General features: G+C 37.7%; 3 protein-coding genes across 3 annotated transcripts; all 3 read right to left on the bottom strand.

Moving 5' to 3' along the window:
* Positions 1–3734: 3734 nt before the first annotated feature.
* On the bottom strand, positions 3735–11156 carry si:cabz01093077.1 (C-C chemokine receptor type 4). Its single transcript, XM_047151664.2, has 2 exons — positions 9762–11156; positions 3735–8481 (listed from the first exon to the last, which is right to left on the bottom strand). Exons 1-2 carry the CDS (start codon positions 9785–9787, stop codon positions 7452–7454), a joined length of 1056 nt encoding a protein of 351 aa, XP_047007620.1. The 5' UTR covers positions 9788–11156; the 3' UTR covers positions 3735–7451.
* Positions 11157–15294: 4138 nt separating this feature from the next.
* LOC108270521 (C-C chemokine receptor type 5) lies at positions 15295–18456 on the bottom strand. Its single transcript, XM_017477315.2, has 2 exons — positions 18162–18456; positions 15295–17543 (listed from the first exon to the last, which is right to left on the bottom strand). The coding sequence occupies exons 1-2, from the start codon at positions 18205–18207 to the stop codon at positions 16492–16494; spliced, it is 1098 nt and encodes a 365-aa protein (XP_017332804.1). The 5' UTR covers positions 18208–18456; the 3' UTR covers positions 15295–16491.
* A 3211-nt stretch (positions 18457–21667) lies between these two features.
* Positions 21668–23668, bottom strand: LOC108270504 (C-C chemokine receptor type 5-like). Its single transcript, XM_017477262.3, has 2 exons — positions 23623–23668; positions 21668–23004 (listed from the first exon to the last, which is right to left on the bottom strand). The coding sequence occupies exons 1-2, from the start codon at positions 23666–23668 to the stop codon at positions 21956–21958; spliced, it is 1095 nt and encodes a 364-aa protein (XP_017332751.3). The 3' UTR covers positions 21668–21955.
* Positions 23669–24852: the final 1184 nt, after the last annotated feature.

Below are 24852 nucleotides of genomic sequence, written 5' to 3'. Positions count from 1 at the left end.
GATAAAAGGCTGCTACTCTTGATTTTTCTTATAATTATCTTTATCACATATCCAGAAAACTACAAAATGTATATTTATATGTATATTATTTTAAAAAGCCTTTGTGCACTTGTACGTGCTCTTGTGCTATTGGTTACAGAGCTTTATACAGGGACTTTTAAGCTGAAGTGTGGAAACACACCCGTGAAGCCAGATATAATTCTTCTCAGCAGTTCACTGGTCTAGTCATCCCCCCAGCAGCCATTACACAGCTCGAGCTATTCACATAGGAATGGGGGAAGGATCTTGCTGAAGCACAGACTCTCATTGGATTTTGAAGCCTATAGACAGGACATGGAAGCTCCAATTGGTTCAAATGAGGTGCCATTTGTTAGGTCACAGCCCAGGGGCCATTTTTATGAGGAATATAAGTAATTCATAACAAACAAACAAGTAACTGCTCCTTTGGATCAAAAAGTATCGAGTAAATGGATGAATCGAGTAAATGGGGATCGAGTAAATGCGTGAATTTATAAGCTCTGAAAGCTCAGAATATCTGAAAAGTTTCCTTTAATTATGACACAAAATTAAACCTTGATCCAATTAGATCCTTTCATTTTAGCTCTCCATCAATTTCTTAACATTGCACATACTATTAATAATATAATAGACTTTATATTTTCAGGTGTAATCCTTCTGGACCTGAAGAACTTGGATCCAAGTCAAAATGAAACACCAAAAAGATCATATTTCATAAACTTCCTAAATTGTGACCTAACTAATTGGCCCAACCTTCTATAATAACTTTTCTCTAGGTTCTATATAGCCCCAGGAAGAAGAAAGAGGACCGTAAAATGGGTGGGGGACCACCAGCACCTTCACTCACTCCGGCTGAGGAGCACACCTTCACTCACGCCGGCTGAGGAGGTAGCACTGCCCCTTAATCAAGGGGTAGTTCCAGTGGTCAGTTCGTCAGAGTCGGCTACCTCCCATGATATAAGTGGCTTGGTAAAATGTGTGTGTAGCATATTAGTGCTTAAGACATGTTTTTTTGTTTGTTTATTTTTTGTTTTTTTGTTTTTTTAAGTTTCTAGTGCTTTAAGTGATTTAATTCTTAAACAATCAAGATGACAGTAAACTCTGCCACGGTCTAAAAAAAAAAAGGAATTTTAAAATAACCCTTTATTGGCAATGTTTCACTTGTGTATTATGCATATTTATTTTATTTTACTGCATATGGTGTGTACGGTAATCTTAATTGTAATGCCCCTACTAGATGTTCCATATGTCTTTGTATATTGGTTGTATTTGTTTGAGAATGTACACACTTTCATTAATTTTCATACAGTTGCTGATGGACACATTGTATTAATTGACCCTCCTGCAACAGCACATCCTGCCACAGTTGTGTGATTATAATCACAAAGTGATTATTGTCTTCAGGTATTGTTTCTGTTTGCTAGACCAAACATCATTACTGATTTGCAGTGTAGGATGAAGATGAAGAAACCTTCTCTGCTGTGACAGAGGTACAAAATGAAGATGCTGGGAGGCCCTCAGTGGTTTAACATATAATACAATCCTTTTATTAAATTATGGGATTATTAAAACTTTTTCATTGTCCCCTTAAAGATTATGGCTCGGGATTCCTGTACAGAGGAGGGTCCATCTACCTCCACACAAAATCTTGGGAGTGTTAAAAAAAAACAAAAAAAACAGACATTTATAATATCAATTATATTGAATTATCATTCCTGCTTCCTGCAAAGGAGCTGTATAAGGTCCATCTTCAAAGGTAAATTAGAAAAACACTGACATGGAGATAGAGCTTCTACAGCTTTAAATGGAGGGAAAAAAAGCTGAACATAAAAAAGGCCAGGCTTGAAACTGAATTGCTGGAGCACTGGTTAAAGGTGGACAAAGTATTTGCCAACTGATTATTATTATTATTATTATTATTATTATTATTATTATTATTATTATGTCAATTATTGTTGATAATTATTGGTAAAGCAATGAATTCAAATGTCTTTTTCAATTACAGAAAAGAAAGAAACAATGAACCCCCACTATTCACTTTGTGCATTAGTCATTTCATTAGAAATTATGTGGGCGGATCACATCTTGTAACACCCTGCAATCTCTTTGGTTCACTGGCAGTTCCTCTTGCCATCTTCATCAATGGTTCAACATGGTTTATGGCCAGGAAACTGCATAAAATTGTGTAGGAACCGTTTGAGTGCAAGACGTACTCACGAACGGTTCTACACACTGTTGTCCTTTCCACATGCGCTGCATCACCCACGTTATATACAGAAAACTCCCTGTGGCAAAAAATAATGAAGGGTGAAATGTTCTCGGTGTAAAGCGCTGATCCACAATGTGTCACGTTGGCGATGTGAGGTTTCAAAATGTTACATTAACGATTCTCGTGATAAACGGTAACAGTCCCGCAAATATTCATCTGGGTATGAAAAAGATTTCGTATAATCAGCGTTTCCTCGTCCTCTGGATCTTCTTCAAAAGGACACGCTATGCTCATCAGCACTCTGAAACAAACTAACCCTGGCAACTATTTGGGGTAAGTTGCTATGGCAACTTACATACCCTGAAACTTACCTCCATTTTTGGAACCGAAAGTTGAGGTTATCCATTAACTCTGAGTAAACTTACCCAGGTAAATCATATTTCTGGAATACCCCGTGGCCTTCTGATTCTTTCTGCCGATGAGTGGTTTGCATCTTGTGATATGGCCTCTATATAAGGATAATGAGTCGTTATTGATCATGTATACATAACAGCACAGTGAAATTATTTTCTTCGCATACCCAAGCATGTCAGGAAGTTTGGGTTAAAGTGCAGAGTCAGCCATGATACAGCGCCCCTGGAGCAAAGAGGGTTAAGGGCCTTGCTCAAGGGTCCAACAGTGGCAGCGGTGGTTGCCAACAGTGGTTATACCCTACTCCTTTTACGATAAGTGTCCTGGGATTTTCAATGACCCCAGAGAGTCAGGACTTCGGTTTAATGTCTCATCCGAAAGACGATGCTGTTTCTACAGCATCGTGTCCCTGTCACTAAACTGGGGCATTAGGACCCACCCAGACCACAGGGGGAGCACCAGCACTTCCAGCAGCAACCTTAGTTTTCCCCAGGAGTTCTCCCATCCAGGTACTGGCCAGGCTCAACTCTGCTTAACTTCAGTGGGACACCAGGCGAGAACTGCAGGGAGATATGGCTACTGAATGTTACTGAACGTTATTTTAAGACACATTACTCAATAACTTTATATAGTTAAAAATAGACCAGGGTTTAGAAATTGTGCAGTATATTATATGCATTGGAACAAGATAAAAATGACATAAGAAGAAGAAATATAAATAAATAAATAAATAAAAAACCTCTCAAAGATAAATAACTGTCGTGGTTTAAAAAACAATACATATACAGTAAATGTACTTCGCTCATTCACATGAGGTGAGGGACTGCAACTGTAGATCATATGCAAATGAGGTGTGAACAGGTACAGGCTCTAAAGTGCAGCAATGAATCAGTGCATCAACATGTAAAAGGAAGACGGGGGTTTAAGTTAAAAAAATATATTATTGAACTTGTACTGGAAAATTTCCTCATAGTGTTTTCTCTATTTCCGAAGTAGTCTCATCATTCCAAATGTGTAAAAAAAAAAAAAAAAAACCAGCTGCAAACTAGAAAATGGCAAATAGGTCAAATAAGGTGAGCCTTGAGGTTAGCTCCACATTATTTGCAACTCGTATTACTCAATTCCTTCAAGATAAGAATTCTTTCAAATTTTTTGGTATGAATCAAGTTTCAGGCCGTACTCACAATGACACTGAGAAACTCCTTTCATTTCCTCAGAATGTGAGAGTATAGGGCTTGTACCCTTTTTCTTATGACGTTGATCAACATCAGTTTTATTAAATAGAGTTTCTGCTGTTGACTCTGTTTTAAATGGAAGAAATCTGAAGCTCCCATTTGCAGCCTTTCTTGTTATTACATGAATCTAAGCACTTGATTTTATAAAATCCCATGTATTGTACATATGGATACTGATAGTGATGCTGATAAAATTCTCTTCAGAATGAGAACACCGCCTAAGACTTCCCAGAACCGTACCAAAAGCAGGTCTCTGATGCTAATAGTTGTGCCGATACAAATCAGAAGCTGTTCACAGCAAGGAAGTGGCCTGTTAATCTACAGCTCTCATCTATATTTCTTCTTAAAATGTAGGTTCAGATGTTGTTTGTGCAGGTAAATGCTGCTTTCTGTACTGGCATCTTAACACATGCATAATTGTCTGTTGAGGGAATTTCCATTCCACTCATTCCGATGCAATTTTTTTGCATTTGTGCTTAAAAAAAAAAAAAAAGCAAAAAGGAAACACCAGAAATATAATGAAGAGTGATGGAAAAAAATGTGTGTCAATAGCAGGGTGTTGTCATGAAGCAGTGATACAGTAAGACTGACTTACTGTTACCAGCACAAAGTTGATTATTTTCCAGTTGCATCCTGTGCTGAAGTGCGTTTTTCATTTTACGCCTCAGCAATTTGCAAACAATTTAAATGTTTACTTAATATAGATTTAATGATACCGTAAATTTTATCCATTTATAATAACAACATTGTTCCCAGACAGAATCAAGTTCCCAGCTTCTCAAGCAGATGTTATTCCCAAAGTTAACATTTGTCATATTAGCTTTATTGGTTAGAGTATTCATGGTAGCTAGCTAGCAGCACCCAGTATTAGCTAGCTACATTGTTCAGAATTATTTAAATACTGTAAACATAGCCAGCTAGCATATTAGCCAAGTTGATAAAAATGTATGATATTATGCCAAGGTGACTTGGTTCGCTGGTAGTGGTGGTTTGTGTCATAGCTTATAGTCTAGCAATTCATTTTCATCTACTCAGAGTAGCTAATTACACTATATGGCCAAAGGTTTGTGGACAATCACACCCATATGCGAGCCTTCCCCAAACTGTTGCCTCAAAGTTGGAAGCACCGAGTTGTATAAGGTGTCTGTGTATGTTTTACAATATAAAATTTCCATTCACTGGAACTAAAAAACACAAATCTGTTCCAGCATCTGTTCCAGCAACGCCCCTGTACACAAAGCAAGCTTCATGAGGACATGGTTTGCAAAGGTTGGAGTGGAAGAACTCAAGTATCCTGCAGAGATCCCTGACCTCAACCCAATTGAACACCTTTGAGAAACATTGGGAACACTGACTGCAACCCAGGCCACTTTGCCAAACAACAGTGCCTGACCTTACTAATGCTCTAATGGCTGAATGATTAAAATTCCCACAGCCATGCTCCAAAACCTAGTGGCAAGCCTTCCCAGAAGAGTGGAGGCTATTATAAACACAAAGTGGCATGAAATCTGGTATGAGATGTTCAAAAAACACATGTGGGTGTGATGGTCAGGCCATATAGTGTAACTTGGCTGTTCCTTTTTCAAGAAGAGTAAGACATTACATCTTAATATTGAATAATAGAGAAATATACCCTTGTATGCAAGTTTATGTGAAAACAGACAACATGTTTTACACATGTCTTACAAGTGGTATCTCTAATGTGATACTTTTTATGCTCTGGGTTTGTTTCTAAAGGTGCTATTCTGAAATTTCTAAGTGTACCTAAAGCTGTAGAGACAACCCAAACTCAGAATGTTCTATGTGCTCCTAGTGAGGGCAAATTGCATTATTTAATTTATATTTACCTTCAATCAAAACCTAAAACTATAGCCAGATATCATTTGCACTGCTGTCGTAAACCTGATAAGCCAAGATGCAGGATTTAATTTTTTTTTACTTGCTTCTCCCTTCAGTGTTGCATTTATATACTGCCACCTACTCCTGCTTCCTGGACCATTGTCCTGTCAAAGAAAGATTAACTTTAGTAAGAAGTTAGCCCATGTTACACAAGAAGAGCTCCCATACATGCGTAGAGCCTTTTCAATATGCTGTTGTTTTACTAAATCTATTGGACTATTTAATTATTTCATTTCGCTCTAAATGCACACTTTTTTTTCCCCCAATTGAATTCGCATTCTTGATAGTTATATTAAATCATATGCACTTTTATACAAAGGTCTGCCCCAACTCAAAGCCACACAAAAAATGTCCTTTCTTTGGAGTGCTCACTTTAACCAAAGAAAGAAACTGGGTCATGTTGTACTATGAATTGGTTGACTGTATAATTGTGGGTTTAGAGCCCATGGTCATGATCTTGCTTAGCGCCTCACAAACCCTAAGGCCAGCTCTGCTTAGAACATATCAAAGAACCCCCCCCCCTGCAGTGGTGTACAATTTGCAAAACTGACAAAGCTTCATTACTTTGATTGTTATAATAATAGACCATAACATACATTTATGCATATTACAACATGCGCCTTCTTGTTATGTTTGACACTTTCAAGCTTCGTCCTTCAGTCATTTGTTACACGCATGCTACCGAGGTTTTCTTGTAAGAACAAAGAGTCATATGCAGGAAATCCGGCTCTCACAGTTGCGTGCGCTACAGCAAGTCTTTCAAAACATTTGGCTTTGTGGCTTGATTTAAGGAGGGGTTAAACTGTGCACATTTGAATAAAAATTTTTTTAAAAACATGACTGCAATGATGCAATTATGTACTATGAACTGGGCAATTAAGAGGTTTTTAATAGGGCTTGTAATAATGCACAGGACAGTTAATATTGGTCATATACATAATTAATATATAAACCATCATTCAACCAGATAATGAAGGAGTCACTGAAACTTGAACCCTCAATGTGGTACATTATGTTTATAGAACTTAAATTTAGTGGATGATTCTGTTTTTGACAGAATATCTGTAATGTTCTATTTGGTATGGGGTATTCATCATTATCTCATAATTCACAAGAATTGTCTTAGGGAAAACTAAGGGGTCTTAGGTCTTATAGCTTCTATATCTTCTTAAGAACTAAATCAAACAAAATTACCATCACGTTTTAGTATTCCTATGACTCTGGTATTATTAATATAATAAATATAATATAATACTAATGTAGTAAGACCTAATATTTGCAAACATTGGAACATTCTTTAGTAACTGTTTTATTCTAGTTGTATTTGCAGTGGATCTGGAGTGATTTCTGGGAAGGCTGGGAGCAGGGCGGGAATACACCCTTAATGGGACAGCAGTCCAGCTCAGGGCACGTACCAGTGTGGGTTTGGAAGGCTGGCGGAAAACAAAGAACTCAGGAAGATATTGAAAGAACAAAAAACACAGACAGCAGCCAAAGCTCAGGATTGAACCAGGCACTCTGGAGTTGTGAGTCGGCAATACTACCCTAATATACTAACTGATTTACTGTAGATAAAAGAAGTATGTACAGTTTAATTCAAGTCACCTCTGATTCTATATCCTCTGGCATTTACACAAATACATACATATATATACATAGATATTATAAAAACAGTTTTCTTATACAGGTGTGTTGGATGTCTCATTTTCTGAGGTTTTCGAATACGTCGATGCTGGTTTGTAAAACTTTGCACAAAGTAGCCATTTTGAAAACTCTCTGGCCAGACATTTCCTGAATTTTTCTCCAACAAAAGCATAGATCACAGGATTTACACAACAGTGGGTTAATGCAATGGTCTCAGTCACACTCAGGGCAATAGATACCTGTTGATTGCTCTGACACGTATCACCAATTTCCAAGTCCTGCAGGGTCTTCAGAAATACGGCTATGTTGTATGGTACCCAGAAGACCACGAAGACGGCAACAATGGCGAAAATTAACTTCATGGCTCGTCCTCGCTTGGAGTTCTTTGTTCTCCTTAGCACTAGGAGGATCCTGACATAGCAGTAGATTGTGACAGGCAGTGAGACAAAGAGCCCTACTGTATTTTGGCTAAAATTAAGGAACAGCTTCCACGTCCTGACTGATCCATCTTTGACATCCCAATCACACTGTGTGTTGTTATCCACATCTTTGATCATGTTGTGGAAAAGGGCCCCTGGGAGTGCAGCGGAGAAAGAGATGGTCCAGATGACAAGGCTAGCAGTAATGGCGTAACGCAAAGTCCGTGCTCCTAAAGATGCCACTGCGTGGACAATGGCCATGTAGCGGTCAAGGCTCATCAGCATCACAAAAAGTATGCCACTGTAGAAGCCCAGTTGATAGGTACCAACCATGAGTTTGCACATGGAATTAGAATTAAGTAAATTCTTCTGGAAGTAAATCGCCCACAAAGGCAGTGAGAGCACGGTGATCAGGTCAGAAATTGCCAGGTTTAGCAGGCACACATCTGTCATGGTTTTTATGCGCATGATCTTCAGCAACATCCACAAAATCATACCATTACCCAGAAGTCCAAGGGCAAATACCAGGTAGAAGATGGTAACCATGAACGTCAGGTTCAACGCAGACTCATGAGAGCAAGGCTCTATGTAATCGTAATAATTATCAGTGCTATTAAAGTTCATAGTGGTGTCCATAGTGGTCATTCTGAAATGAACAGAGATTGACATTATTATTCAGTGAAACTGTATGGACGAAGCCTTGGGGATGGGGGGGGGGGGGGGGGGGGGGGTGCTTTACGGAGACATTCATTTGCATATTATGAAAACACAGAAATTTTATTTAACCCATGGGGGAACAAATAATATTATGACTTTTCTGAAGCACTACATTCCATGATAATATTTTACTTGTGCTGTCAGGAATGTAAAATAAAATTACAATGCAAATTTGATTCGTTTTTCTCTAATATTTTGTCTTTGGTTTGGCAATGCAAATTTTTACTTACATTTAATGAGTTTTCATTTAATGTTTATTTATATTTCATATATATATATATATATATATATATATATATATATATATATATATATATATATATATATATATATATATATATATATAATATGACACACACACACAGAGTAAAATCCCTAGTCTTGAATTAACACCCATAGTGTTTATGAGTCCAATGGAATAATATAAACGCTGAAGGGTGTGAATTCAACACTGTGGGTGTTAAATCAACACTGGTGATTTTGCTGTGGATAGATAGATAGATAGATAGATATGTTTGTGTGTGCTTATACTGTATATGTATTCATAAATGCCTATATTTATATATATATATATATATATATATATATATATATATATATATATATATATATATATATATATATAAACATAATATGTATATATATATATATATATATATATATATATATATATATATATATATATATATATATATATATATATAAACATAATATGTATATATATCTATGCATTTTTTAGTTAAATATTATTACATTTTATTCAAACATGTAATGAATTAATAGATACACATTACAATAATAGATACAATAGATAGAACACTTTACTGTCTCTTTCTTGAAATCTCTTTTTAAATCAGATCAAATTGTCCTTTTGGTACGAAGGATGAACTTCAGTCACTCTTTCTGAATTTATATTACATTGACCTGAATCCTTATTAAACTGCTGTATTGTAATATCAGAATTGACTTGACCAAATGCTATATTTTGAAGTAAAAATATATGATCTCCTTTCAGCTTTGCAATTCAAACCACAACATATGCACCTTCTCTTAACCACAGGCCCCTTAAAGAGCCCACCACAATCTTGCTACTCGTTGACATTTTTTTTTATCACTGTGGTTTGATCTGTAGTTCCTGTATTATGATCACTTCACAACTGACACACAGACAGCTTAAGGCACCAGATACAGATTTAGATTTCAGGTTACCTTTCTGTGGTTCCAGTTTGCTCCATAATGGAAATAAGCTGTTGTCCTCTCTGGTGTTCTTTGGAGTCCTAGGCATACATTCAAGTGAGACAAGGGCATTTCAACTTGCTGTTTTTCTTGAACCCTAGCTCGAGCAAATTTCCTGTAAAACGTGGCCTGTATGAGTATGTGCATGAGTGAGTTTTTTTTTTTTTTTTCAGATGTACAGGGGGAAGATGAGGTGAGACTTCCTGCCATTTGCAAGTTAGCTTGTCTGGATGCACTGCAGAAATTCCAACAGAAGAGATAAGATGGCTCATGACTCATTTATTCTTAGGCAAGACTTTCTACTCAAAACTTACTTGAGCTCCCCCACCCACGGCATTACTCTTAAAGAACAGTAAATGATATGGTCAAAAGTCAAAGGCCACCCACTATAGAATGCTTTGACAGCTTATGCCTTAGCAATTATTCTTATTTTGACCTTTTAAACATGGTCACAGTGCTAGTTCTAGACAATAGGAAGCTGTAGTCACGGTTTTTAACCTCAGAGTCCCCTATGCATTTCCTCTAAATTACCAACCTCACTGAAAAGCATACTACCAGTAAATTAAACAGTATTGTCCCCAATATTATTATCAATGTAATTACTCCATCTGCAATTTTTTTTTTTTTTTTTTAAATGTTAACCCTACCACTGTGCCCTAGAAACTGGAAAACAATGGGGGGGAAAAGCAGGGCTGCTCGAAATAAAGCCATTTTTCATTCACAAATTATAACAACAATTAGCAAAAGGCTAATTATGTTTCACAATAACATCTTTCCCAAATCAAGAAACACTGATTTAGGCTACATTTGACAACAATAGCCATGTAATAATATTTTATCCGATTTACTTTATTATTATTTTTTAGGTTTTTTATTTACATTCCAGAAAGATCAGAAATGTTTGCTGGACACACTATCAGAATCTGTTATAAAACCGGGACAGAGTCTCTGAACTCTGTGATGATAGGGTTCTAAATGCCATTACATTAAAACGTTGCTATCCACTACCCATAGCGCAATCCGTCTTGCTCGTATCTTCACCAGCTAGATTAACATATGTGTATAACCTCATCCCGATGAGAGAGTATAACAAATGGAAGATCATGACAGCTCCTCTTAACACAAAGCAAGGTCCAAAACCCTGAAATGGAGCCACTCAAATCAAGTTGAAAACCCAATCAAAAAATAGAACGAACGAAGTGTGGACTGGATGGAGAACATAGGACTGCATGTCCTTGGATACCAACCACCATTTTTTCCATCATCTGGCGAACCAACAAAACTCCCATCTGTTGATGAGTGGTGACTGCAGATCGGGAAGGCAGTACAAAGTAATCTCCAGAAAGTGAGCTAAAAAAAATGGACAAATGGATTACGCGTGCACCAGATCTTTTCAAATACAGAATGAATAAGAAATTAATCCAATTTCTTACCACCAAGTATCAGTGTCAGTACCATGCTTCCACAGATAGGGGTTCCCTTTGAGACTGTATTATTACCGTAAACCAGATGGACATCACGTGATGCATCACACAGGTAAAGTACCAAAAGAACCTCTAGGTCTATGTTTGAAACACCTGGCAATCAACCCACAAAGACAAGGCCCACAGCTCTTATTAGTAGGAAACCAACAATTGTTGGTTGTAAAGACAAATCCTGCTCTACAATTACATGTTCATTCATTTTTCCCCTTTTTTCCACAGAGAAAACAGCTGCTGCTTAAAGTTCATTAAAGCTCACCTCTCCCCCTCTCTCTCTTTCTCTCTCTCTTTTTCTCTCTTTCTCTCTCTCTTAACATAATATGTGATCTCCTTTCTGCTTCCTAGCACGGTCACTCAGTCAGTGATCTTTTTTTATTTTTGTTTACACCTCTAGGGTGGAGTGTGCAACAATTCACACCTACTCCTTCCTCCTCGCACCTTCTGCTTACACACACACACACACACACACACTTATGAAGCCAGAGGACAGATAGCAGCTTAATAAAGTTGAGGAATGTGTAAAGGACATTAAAAGTTGGATGCTTATTAACTTCCTTTTACTTAATTCTGATAAGACAGAAGTACTTGTATTAGGACCACGTGTAGCTAGAAGTAAGCTTTCTGATCACATAGTTACTCTGGATGGACTTTCTGTTTCATCATGTGCAGTAGTAAAAGACCTTGGAGTGATTATTGACTCCAGTCTTTCATTTGATGCTCATGTAAATAATATTACTAGGATAGCCTTCTTTCATCTCAGAAATATTTCTAAGATAAGAAATATAATGTCACTACATGATGCAGAAATTTTAGTTCATGCTTTCGTCACCTCTAGACTAAACTACTGTAATGCCTTACTGTCTGGATGTTCCAGTAGGGGGATAAACAAGCTCCAGTTAGTCCAGAATGCAGCTGCTAGAGTCCTAACTAGAACCAGAAGATACGACCACATCACCCCGATCTTATCCACACTGCATTGGTTCCCAGTGAAATCTTGCATTGATTATAAAATACTATTATTAACTTATAAAGCACTAAACGGTCTCGCACCACAGTATCTAAGCGACCTTTTGGTTTTATATGATCCGCCACGCCTACTTAGATCAAAAGATGCAGGCTATTTGATGGTACCTCGAATAGTGAAGGCTACAGCAGGGGAAGAGCTTTCTCTTATAGAGCCCCATAGTTATGGAACAGTCTTCCGATTAGTGTTCGGGACTCAGACACAGTCTCAGTGTTTAAGTCTAGGCTTAAAATGTATTTGTTTACTCAAGCCTACCCTGACTAGACTTTCTGTTACGCTAAGCACAGTCCTAATCATTTTTTTCTCTCCCTCTCTCCTTCTGTCGAGCCACATACGATTTTATGTGGATACTAGAGATCCAGATCCTCTCTGCTCACCGGACCTGGCTGATCTGTTTCGGATGTCGTACCTCTGGATGGAGCTCCCATCTACTCCAATTCCAGATTACTGGGACTACGGCTGCTTCTAAGCCCAAACAGACTTCATATAAAACCATAATGAACATTTTCACACTATCTGTTGTTACTCAGATGAGGATGAGTTCCCTTCTGAGTCTGGTTCCTTTCAAGGTTTCTTCCTCTTAACATCTTAGGGAGTTTTTCCTTGCCACCGTCGCCACTCAGTTGGGATAAATTCGCACCTTTAATATCTGTATAATGTGTTTATATATTTCTGTAAAGCTGCTTTCAGACAATGTCTATTGTAAAAAACAAATAAAATTGAATTGAATTGAATTGAATATTCTGTCACCCTTTTGACTTGCTGTTTACAAATAGAAAAAGCAGTTACATTACTTGTATTAATTGCATTAATTGATGCATTAATTGCATCGTCTTATTATTTCTTTGAGGGTGCATGGTAGCTTAGTGGTTAGCACGTTCGCCTCACACCTCCAGGCTCGGGGGTTCGATTCCCACCCTGTGTGTGCAGAGTTTGCATGTTCTCCCTGTGCTGTGAGGGTTTCCTCTGGGTACTCCGGTTTCCTCCCCCAGTCCAAAGACATGCAGGCTGATTGGCATGTCCAAAGTGTCCGTAGTGTGTGAATGTGTGTGTGATTGCGCCCTGCAATGGATTGGCACCCTGTCCTGAGTGTACCCCGCCTTGTACCTGATGCTCCCTGGGATAGGCTCCAGGTTCCCCGTGACCCTGAAAAGGATAAAGCGGTACAGAAGATGGATAGATGGATGGATTTCTTTGACGTTGCATTAACTATTCAGAACCAATGCTGTAAAAAGAAGTCAATGATTATTAGGTCTCTTATTAGTCAATGATTATTAGGTCTCCCAGTTGAAAATTGAGCTGAAATTTTAATAACTTTGACTTATTGAACCTTTATAAATCTGCACTTTTAAGTTCCCTGCCTAATGAGTTGGTACTAATTAGTGGTGCTTCTTGTATGAATAAACTAATTTCCCCTACAACAGTCATCCAGGATTGCACACATGTTTCATACATCATTACTCATATCATTACTGTGTCATCATTGTAACACTGCTACCCACCAGCTGAGGTAGTCTAGTGGTCCCCAGAGCAACCTCTTCTTCATCATTTCTTGACTCATCAGTTATAAACTGTAACATTTTTTTTTTTTTTTATGAAACATTGCTGAACATTTCCAAACTTTGTGACTGCGTAAGTTCCACAAACAGGGTGATTGGGTAAGACTCTTGTTACTCCACTGATCCTATGGCTGATTTCTTGTTTACTCTTTCAGTTTGTTGTTTGGCCTAATTGTACCATGACTACCCATGATGCCTTTGCATTAAAGTGTTTTTATGGATTGTTTCTCGACACTTTCTATGAGTCAGGTATATTTAGACTAGTGTCGATTATTAATGTTGTTTAAGCCAGGAGCGTGCAGAAATTTCAGACAAAAAATACTTTAGAAAAGTCTTTGGCAGGGTCGTGCACCCCTCTCCTAATTCTTTATTTAAAAAAAAAACAAAAAAAAAAACTATTACATAATGTAGAACATCTTTTAATTGCTTATATATTTATTTATTTATATATTTTAATACCCATACACTCATGCAGAAGTTCAATACTCAACAGATTTCTAGAAAATTCTCAATTCTCAATGGTCTTTAGCATTCATTATTTCTACATATAGACTATCACAAGAACAGGCAACAACAAAACAAAACAATGCCACAATGTGCATGCTTTAGTAGTCTATAAAAGAAATATCCATTCAAAATCAACAAATCTTGACACAACAACAAAAAAGCTTGTTCTTTGAATAAATAAAATATTAAACCAACCAATCTACCATCGAAAATACAATGTAGGCCTATGTTCAGCTGGAACAATTAGGTTAAGTGCATGAAGGTGTACTGAAGTGAAGGGAGCAGGAGAATCCTCCTCACTGCCTTGTCTTGGAAGATACTGATGACCTCGCTATGGTTTATCTGGATGTCTTTCTCTACGGCAAGCAGGACAAGGTCAGAGAGATGTTTTCCAGCACTTTCCAGGTCCTGGCCTGTAGTTGTATCAATATTATACACCTCGATGAACACTTCAAAGATCTTGCAGTGAAACTTGACACTTGTTCTTGATGCAAAACATCAGATGTTTCATCCAAAAAGATGGCGTACATTTCAGCCTCTTTTATTTCACGTTGTAGCTCCGTCCTGATGTAATTATTTCATTTTGGCTTCTATTAGACAGAATTGACACCTGGGGCCTTGTCTTGGTGACTTTCAATCTGGCAACATTTTCTATATGCAACTTCAGCGCAAATACAATATGAAAAAATACACTCACAAGTTCAAGGAAGCTTCTACGGTTGTTACTGGTGTTGCTCTGATCGTCACCTGGGAATGCTTATCCCTGCCATGCTGTATATTAACCTGGTCACAATTTCTCTATTTTATATATATATATATATATATATATATATATATATATATATATATATATATATATATATATATATATATATATAATTTATTTATTTATTTATTTATTTATTTTTTTTGGGGGGGGGGGGGGGGGGGGGGGGTCTCACCATGCTTGTCGTGTGGAACTCTGTGACTGAATGTTGTCTGATTTTTTTCCAAGGGTACTCAAGACACATATTTCCAGAGAACGATCCCTCAGCATTTCTGGGATATACCATATCTGGTTGACAGGATGTGCTATGCCTACACAGCAACACATTGAAATGTAGCTCTCATTGCACCTGAAGTGAAATGCTCTGTAGGATATTGCATAGTAGCTATGTTTGCAATAACTTCCTCTCCTTCATTAACAGCTGGTTCTTGCTCATACACTTCATGTGCTGTAGAGGATCCTGCCTCTATCTGACCATCATCGTGATCTAAAGTGTTAGAGAGCATTGTTTCTGTAGCTGTCGCTGAACATGTGACACCATAGTTGTTTGTTCTAATTTGGTACAGAACAAATAATTCAGTGAGATGACTTTAATTAGTATTAAGGTTGCAAACCTATTTGTTATGTAGGGTGACATTAACCTGGTTGTAAGAAATAGGACAGTGTTGCATATACATTGGCTAATGGGATTTTTTTAATCCGAGGACTTTCTACTGAGACAGGAAACATCTGAGCATTTGAGGCTTGAGGAGCTTTCTCATGGACCCAACTGTGGCAGCTTTGTTTTGGCCAAGGTTTAAGTCATTCAGTGCCTTTGTGTTGTTGTCTTAAATGCACACCGTTTCTCTACCACTTTTCTCACATTACTCTCCCACACAGAGACTTCTCTTGCTTTCTGAAAGTTCTTAAAAGGGTTAAGTTCCTAAAAGTCTTGTGAGAATACATGAACTGTAAGCGAGTCAATTTATTAAACAGAACAGATACTGGGATTAGTAAATTACTAATACAATAGGAGCATTGGGTAAACACTTAATGTTTAATTACATTTTCAACATAATTCAGCTGCTCAGTAAAGACATTGTATGTAATACCTGTTATGCTGTAAGCAAACCATGCAGTAATAGTTTTAAATTGAGCTGCAATTCTAAACATACGCATAAGCTGTGCATAACTAACAATAAAGGTATAGTAAAACAATTTTATGTGACCAAAACAGAATCCCAAAAGAAGCTAAATTGAATAAACGCAATGACATACTTTTAGAAAATTCGAAAGCGTTGCACCAGTAATGCTGTGCATTGCTGAGCAAATCTGCAGGTTTTGGCTTTATCTCTGATTAAACCCCATTGCCATCAGCAGCCGGTGACTACATAATCTTTGTCGTGGATATCTCTGAGGAGCGTGAGTAAATAGAGCTCCTTCTGTCTGAGAACTCACTGACGATTGTTGTGCACTGACCAAAGCAAACAGGAAACCACTCTTTCAGAATCTTGAGAACTAAATTTCTGAATTTCTGCCCCACAAAGGCATAGATTATGGGGTTGAGGCAGCAGTGACTGAACGCTATGGTTTCCACCCACTGCATAGCCATATGCCGGTCCTGTTCCCACTGACAGGTGTTCATGTAGCCCAATTTGTGCAGGAACTTCAGGAAGATGACGATGTTGTAGGGCGTCCAGAAGAGGAAGAAAATAATGATCAAGACAAGTATGAGCTTGACAGCTTTGTGTTTCTTCTGAGACTTCATGGCCATTAAGACTGGGATGATACGCGAGTAGCAAAACACCATCACCAAGAGAGGAAAAATCAAGCTGACGATGTTCAGCTTAATGTAAGAGAAGGACTCCCATGCTGTCCCTTGTGGATATTCCACCTTGCATGTACTACCATCTGATTCATTCTTCACTTTGGAGAAAATGATGGTTGGCAGAGAAGCTCCCAAGCTAAGTGCCCACATAAACAAAGCCACAGCTATGCCAGCTCTGACAGACCGGTGCTTGGAGAAGAGAGAGTTATGGGCACGGACAATGACGGCATAGCGGTCTACAGTCATGAGGATCATGAAGAAGATACTTCCATAGAATCCCATCATGTAGAGCGCTGTCACTGCATGACACATGAAGCCCCCAAAAGTCCACTCAGAGATGGCAGCATAGTGAGCCCAGAAAGGCAATGAGATTAGGAAGAGGAGGTCTGAAAGGGCCAGGTTGAAGAGGCACACATCTGTCACATTTGACCTGTTGTGGTACTTGACAAGGACACACAGCACCAGGCCATTTCCAATGAATCCCACAATGAAGACAATGCTGTAGAGGGAAGGAAGGATGACTTGGCTAAAGGTCATTACATTGTTGTTGTTGCAGAGCTGGAATCGGGAATCTGAATCTTGGATTAGATTATATTCAGAGTAGTCTTCAGCTGTTTAATTAAAAAAAAAACATTGCCTTTGTTATCATACAACACTACACAATGTATACTCAACAGAGAGGCAAACTGCATCTGTAAGTTTGTCAAAATTGTGTTGCTGTGGTAAATTGCAATTTAGCCCAAAGGATATTCCTCAGGTTAAATGTTGTTTCTGGGAAAAATTCAGTAATATGCTGTAGTGTCCTCTATTGCTAGCTAGAGATACTGGCTGTTCTGATAATCTAATCTAGACCAGCAGTTCTCAGTTCTCAGATCTCCTTGGAGATCACCACTCTGGAGAGTTTGAACATCTACCAACAAACTGGATGCAACTGATTCATTCGTGCAGTTTAACACAGGTTTTATCAGGTATGGTGAGGGTCTGAAAAAATCCAACTGCAGATCAGGAAGTTTTTATTTTAAACCGTTATAATTAAAAATAAATAAATAAATAAACAAACCCACATTTACATTTGAGAAACAAAGTACCTGATATTACTTTTAGCAAAACCAAATATATTTTCAACTACAGAAGAAATTTTAGAAACAATTTACAAACTGCAATAATGACCTTCAAGTTAATGCTAGCTTTAACAACGATGCAAACGGGATAAGGCAACTTAAACTTACGTGTACTGTTGGAGTACGTCATATTATTGGAGTATGTCATAGCCATGTCTCATTAGTTCAAATGCTGACTGTCAAATAAGGCTACTGTACGTATATTAGCCTTCAATCTGATAACATATTGAGCTGCAATTTCCTGAGGCGGATCTTCGTTGTATTGATGAAATACTGAATATGAGTTAATGCGCCTCACCCAATCTTTCCACATGCATGCAATAACTAAACAAAATGTATCTTTTTCATCAGAATATTGTTTAATGGTTAAAATATTCTAGATTTCTAGGATACATAATGCAAAAAATGCACCAACATTGTAGTTTAGACATCTTAGGTTGATACCTTTGATAACTTTTTATTGTGCCAGGCTTGAGTTCAGAAACTAATACAGTATATTTCTAAGTTGATACATGTTTAAAGAAATACTCAAGAAATGAAGCCAAATATTTTTATTCAAGCAAAAAATTTTTAAGGTCTTAACAGTGATATTTGTGACCTCTTAGTAACTAACACCTAATATTGACTCAAATTGTGCGCTTCTTTAGTTATTAGTTAGATAGATGTGTAAGTTATTCAGTTTTCCTACTGATTAAGAACAAATTAGTTTGACTTGTGTGAAACATAATTTGTTTGAATGTATGTTACCAAATTATTCATTGTGTAACTATAATTGTAAATGCATGTGAGCTTTTACAATTGAACCCATTTTGTTGTGTAGTAGCTACGTTTGCAATTACTTCCTGTCCTTCATTAACAGCTGACTCTTGCTCATTCACTTCATGTGCTATAGAGGATCCAGCCTGTAACTCAGCATAATCTTGATCTTGTGTTAGAGAGAATTGTTTCTGTAGCTGTCCCTGCACATGACTCTGCTCTAGACTGTGAACTTTCTTCTTCATCTGTGATGGGTTCTGTATCAGGTGGCAATACATCTCCCTCGTCCTCCTTACTGCTAGATGGCCTGATCCAGGATAGAAGAGAGCTGCTACCCTGGACTGCCTGGTGTAGTTCCCTTTCTTTCTGATTTCATAACCTGTGCTTTGTTGGTATTATGCGCGAATCGGTAAATGAGCATAATCAATGTTGTGCAGCACTGTCAACCTGTTGAGACCAAGGCGGTATATACATCGGAGTCTTGGACACAGTTATAGCCTTTCTTCTTCTTCTTCTTCTTCTTCTAACATCAGTGTTCTTATGAGGCAGATTAAACAAGTGTCTCAAACTGGTGCAGTCCTCAGTAATTTATTTTATTTAGATACGTTTTTTTCATGCATTCATGTGATTTTAAGGCGTTCGCGTCACATGAAAAGTAACGAAATTCGACACAGGCGTCAAACCTGGTGAAAATGTAATAGTTGCATAGGGCATGGGCATGGTCGAGGAGCTCCATAGCGCCCCTGAATGCAGGCAATGGTCGGGATGAAGTTGCTCCAATGTGCACGAGGTTTACCATAGTCATTGCTTTCATCAAGTGAGACAAAGTTCACATGGTTGTATCTGACTCCGCCCAACAGGAAGTCGGCTATGTTGGATGAAATGTTGGATTTTCAAAGTTTCCCGCGGAGTTTTCAGAGACTTAAGATGGCTGAAAATCCATGAAACTTTATATATGCATTTGTCTTACGACATTAATTGATGTGATGTTGCATTTTATCATAGTTGTGCCTCATCGGCTCCATAGGGCCCCCTGCGTTTTAAATGCACATTTGACACCTTTGGAATGCTCAAAAGCTCAGGATATTTGGCACACTTATTAAAGTATGGCAAAATGACACATTTATTTGGTCCTTTAACTTAGGTGTGGCCAGTGTACTCCATAGTGCCCCCTAACCTTTTTGAATTAGTTTATCACTACAGTTGCCACAAAGTTCATTGAATATTCATGAAATTTTTTAGGGACATTGTCCTCACCATGTTGGACATATTACTAATTGGCTTGTATTAGCTCCGCCCAACAGGAAGTCGGCCATTTTGAAATTTGTGCATTTTCCAACTAATTTTTACAAACTCTTTCGTACTGCATCTACAAAGTTAATTGGATTCTCTTGAAATTTGGTGCATTTAACCTCCTGACATGTATGATAATAAATTGAGAAGGAATAGTGGATATCTTGAAACTGGAATGACAGGTAATTGAGTTCCTTGACACACAACACTAAACCAGATACAAAGGTCTTTGTGGACAGTACACAGTTGCATTCACATTTATTAAATTTGGCATGAGCATAACTGTCATCATTTCAGAAAATTTTAACATTGGTTTGAGTGTATCCGCCCAACAGGAAGTCAGCCGTTTTGAAATTTGTGCATTTTCCAACAAATTTTCAATTCTCTCCAATCCACAAAGACTTTTGTATCTGGTTTAGTGTTGTATCTCAAGGAAATCAATTCCCTAAGGCTTACACAGCCGTGCAAGGGCCCTACGTTCTGCTGTGGCAGGGGGACCTCTCATTATTATTATTATTATTATTATTATTATTATTATTATTATTATTATTATTATTATTATTATTATTATTATTATATTGCAGTGGAAAAAAATAACTTTTCCATTAAGGGGTGATGTTTTCCCACTTAAATTTATTTCCAAGGGCATTTTTTTTACATTTATAATGTAAAAGGGCAATTTTTCTAACCTTATTAAATGGATGTCATCTTTCATGCCAAATATTTACATTTAATCAATAAACTCATTTAGAACAATAAGACACTATAGGGCTCTTACCAATCAAATGAAATCAGTATCAACAAAATCCACCTTTGCACTGCAGAAGTGGCACAGAAGCTGCATCTGAAGTGGCATTTAGTGGCACGAATGCATTTACATCGTAATTTAAATTGCATGAATAATGTTATGAGATTAATGTTTTAAATGTAAAAAAAAAAAAGTTTGAATATAGAATTATGAAATGTTATTAAATTAATGTAAATTAAATGATAGAAAGTCCTTTGGCATAACTGGTCTTTAGTAGCGACACCAGAGTTGTTCTAATTTGGTACAGAACAAATTCAGTGAGATGACTTTAATTAGTATTAAGGTTGCAAACCTATTTGTTATGTGGAGTGACATTAACCTGGTTGTAAGAAGTAGGACAGTGTTGCATATACATTGGCTAATGGTTTTTTTTTTTATCCAAGGACTTTCTACTGAGACAGGATATATCTGAGCATTTGAGGCTTGAGGAGATTTCTCATGGACCCAACTGTGGCAGCTTTGTTTTGGCCAAGGTTTAAGTCATTCAGTGCCTTTGTGTTGTTGCCTCAAATGCACACCGTTTCTCTACCACTTTTCTCACATTACTCTCCCACACAGAGACTTATCTTGCTTTCTGAAAGTTCTTAAAAGGGTTAAGTTCCTAAAAGTCTTGTGAGAATACATGAACTGTAAGCAAGTCAATTTATTAAACAGAACAGATACTTGGGTTAGTAAATTACTAATACAATAGGAGCATTGGGTAAACACTTAATGTTTAATTAAATTTTCAACATAATTCAGCTGCTCAGTAAAGACATTGTATGTAATACCTGTTATGCTGTATGCAAACCATGCAGTAATAGTTTTAAATTGAGCTGCAATTCTAAACATACGCATAAGCTGTGCATAACTAACAATAAAGGTATAGTAAAACAATTTTATGTGACCAAAACAGAATCCCAAAAGAAGCTAAATTGAATAAACGCAATGACATACTTTTAGAAAATTCGAAAGCGTTGCACCAGTAATGCTGTGCATTGCTGAGCCAATCTGCAGGTTTTGGCTTTATCTCTGATTAAACCCCATTGCCATCAGCAGCCTGTGACTAAATAATCTTTGTCGTGGATATCTCTGAGGAGCGTGAGTACATAGAGCTCCTTCTGTCTGAGAACTCACTGACAATTGTTGTGCACTGACCAAAGCAAACAGGAAACCACTCTTTCAGAATCTTGAGAACTAAATTTCTGAATTTCTGCCCCACAAAGGCGTAGATTATGGGGTTGAGGCAGCAGTGACTGAACGCTATGGTTTCCACCCACTGCATAGCCATGTGCAGGTCCTGTTCCCACTGACAGGTGTACATGTAACCCAATTTGTGCAGGAACTTCAGGAAGACGACGATGTTGTAGGGCGTCCAGAAGAGGAAGAAAATAATGATCAAGACAAGTATGAGCTTGACAGCTTTGTGTTTCTTCTGAGACTTCATGGCCATTAAGACTGGGATGATACGCGAGTAGCAAAACACCATCACCAAGAGAGGAAAAATCAAGCTGACGATGTTTAGCTCAATGTAAGAGAAGGACTCCCATGCTGTCCCTTGTGGATATTCCACCTTGCATGTACTACCATCTGATTCATTCTTCACTTTGGAGAAAATGATGGTTGGCAGAGAAGCTCCCAAGCTAAGTGCCCACATAAAGAAAGCCACAACTATGCCAGCTCTGACAGATCGGTTCTTGGAGAAGAGAGAGTTATGGGCATGGACAATGACGGCATAGCGGTCTACAGTCATGAGGATCATGAAGAAGATACTTCCATAGAATCCCAGCATGTAGAGCGCTGTCACTGCATGACACAGGAAGCCCCCGAAAGTCCACTCAGAGATGGCGGCGTAGTGAGCCCAGAAAGGCAATGAGATCAGGAAGAGGAGGTCTGAAAGGGCCAGGTTGAAGAGACACACATCTGTCACATTTGACCTGTTGTGGTACTTGACAAGGACACACAGCACCAGGCCATTTCCAATGAATCCCACAATGAAGACAATGCTGTAGAGGGAAGGAAGGATGACTTGGCTAAAGGTCATTACATTGTTGTTGCTGCAGAGCTGGAAGTTGTCTCCATTTTGGATTTGATTATAGTCAGAGTAGTCTTCAGCTGTTTAAGAAAAAAAAACATTGCCTTTGTTATCGTGCATGACTACACAATGTATACTCAACAGAGCGGCAAGGCTGCATCTGTAAGTTTGTCAAAATTGTGTTGCTGTGGTAAATTGCAATTTAGCCCAAAGGATATTCCTCAGGTTAAAGGTTGTTTCTGTGAAAAATTCAGTAATATGCTGTAGTGTCCTCTATTGGTAGCTAGAGATACTGGCTGTTCTGATAATCTAATCTAGACCAGCAGTTCTCAATTAAATTCTTGGAGATCACCACTCTGGAGAGTTTGACCAGATTGTCAAACAAACAAACTGGATGCAACTGATTCATTCGTGCAGTTTAACACAGGTTTTATCAGGTATGGTGAGGGTCTGAAAAAATGCAACTGCAGATCAGGAAGTTTTTATTTTAAACCGTTTTATTTAAAAATAAATAAATAAATAAACAAACCCACATTTACATTTGAGAAACAAAGTACCTGATATTACTTTTAGCAAAACCAAATATATTTTCAACTACAGAAGAAATTTTAGAAACAATTTACAAACTGCAATAATGACCTTCAAGTTAATGCTAGCTTTAACAACGATGCAAACGGGATAAGGCAACTTAAACTTACGTGTACTGTTGGAGTACGTCATATTATTGGAGTATGTCATAGCCATGTCTCATTAGTTCAAATGCTGACTGTCAAATAAGGCTACTGTACGTATATTAGCCTTCAATCTGATAACATATTGAGCTGCAATTTCCTGAGGCGGATCTTCGTTGTATTGATGAAATACTGAATATGAGTTAATGCGCCTCACCCAATCTTTCCACATGCATGCAATAACTAAACAAAATGTATCTTTTTCATCAGAATATTGTTTAATGGTTAAAATATTCTAGATTTCTAGGATACATAATGCAAAAAATGCACCCACATTGTAGTTTAGACGTCTTAGGTTGATACCTTTGATAACTTTTTATTGTGCCAGGCTTGAGTTCAGAAACTAATACAGTATATTTCTAAGTTGATACATGTTTAAAGAAATACTCAAGAAATGAAGCCAAATATTTTTATTCAAGCAAAAAATATTTAAGGACTTAACAGTGATATTTGTGACCTCTTAGTAACTAACACCTAATATTGACTCAAATTGTGCGCTTCTTTAGTTATTAGTTAGATAGATGTGTAAGTTATTCAGTTTTCCTACTGATTAAGAACAAATTAGTTTGACTTGTGTGAAACATAATTTGTTTGAATGTATGTTACCAAATTATTCATTGTGTAACTATAATTGTAAATGCATGTGAGCTATTACAATTGAACCCATTTTGTTGTGTAGTAGCTACGTTTGCAATTACTTCCTGTCCTTCATTAACAGCTGGCTCTTGCTCATTCACTTCATGTGCTATAGAGGGTCCAGCCTGTAACTCAGCATAATCTTGATCTTGTGTTAGAGAGAATTGTTTCTGTAGCTGTCCCTGCACATGACTCTGCTCTAGACTGTGAACTATCTTCTTCATCTGTGATGGGTTCTGTATCAGGTGGCAATACATCTCCCTCGTCCTCCTTACTGCTAGATGGCCTGATCCAGGATAGAAGAGAGCTGCTACCCTGGACTGCCTGGTGTAGCTCCCTTTCTTTCTGATTTCATAACCTGTGCTTTGTTGGTATTATGCGTGAATCGGTAAATGAGCATAATCAATGTTGTGCAGCACTGTCAACCTGTTGAGACCAAGGTGGTATATACATCGGAGTCTTGGACACAGTTATAGCCTTTCTTCTTCTTCTTCTTTTTCTTCTTCTTCTTCTCCTTCTTCTAACATCAGTGTTCTTATGAGGCAGATTAAACGAGTGTCT

The sequence above is a fragment of the Ictalurus punctatus genome, chromosome 1, assembly GCF_001660625.3.
Source record: "Ictalurus punctatus breed USDA103 chromosome 1, Coco_2.0, whole genome shotgun sequence".
NCBI lineage: Eukaryota > Metazoa > Chordata > Actinopteri > Siluriformes > Ictaluridae > Ictalurus > Ictalurus punctatus.
The sequence above is the reverse complement of the archived record's forward strand: the minus strand, read 5'-3'. Positions and strand labels throughout refer to the sequence as shown.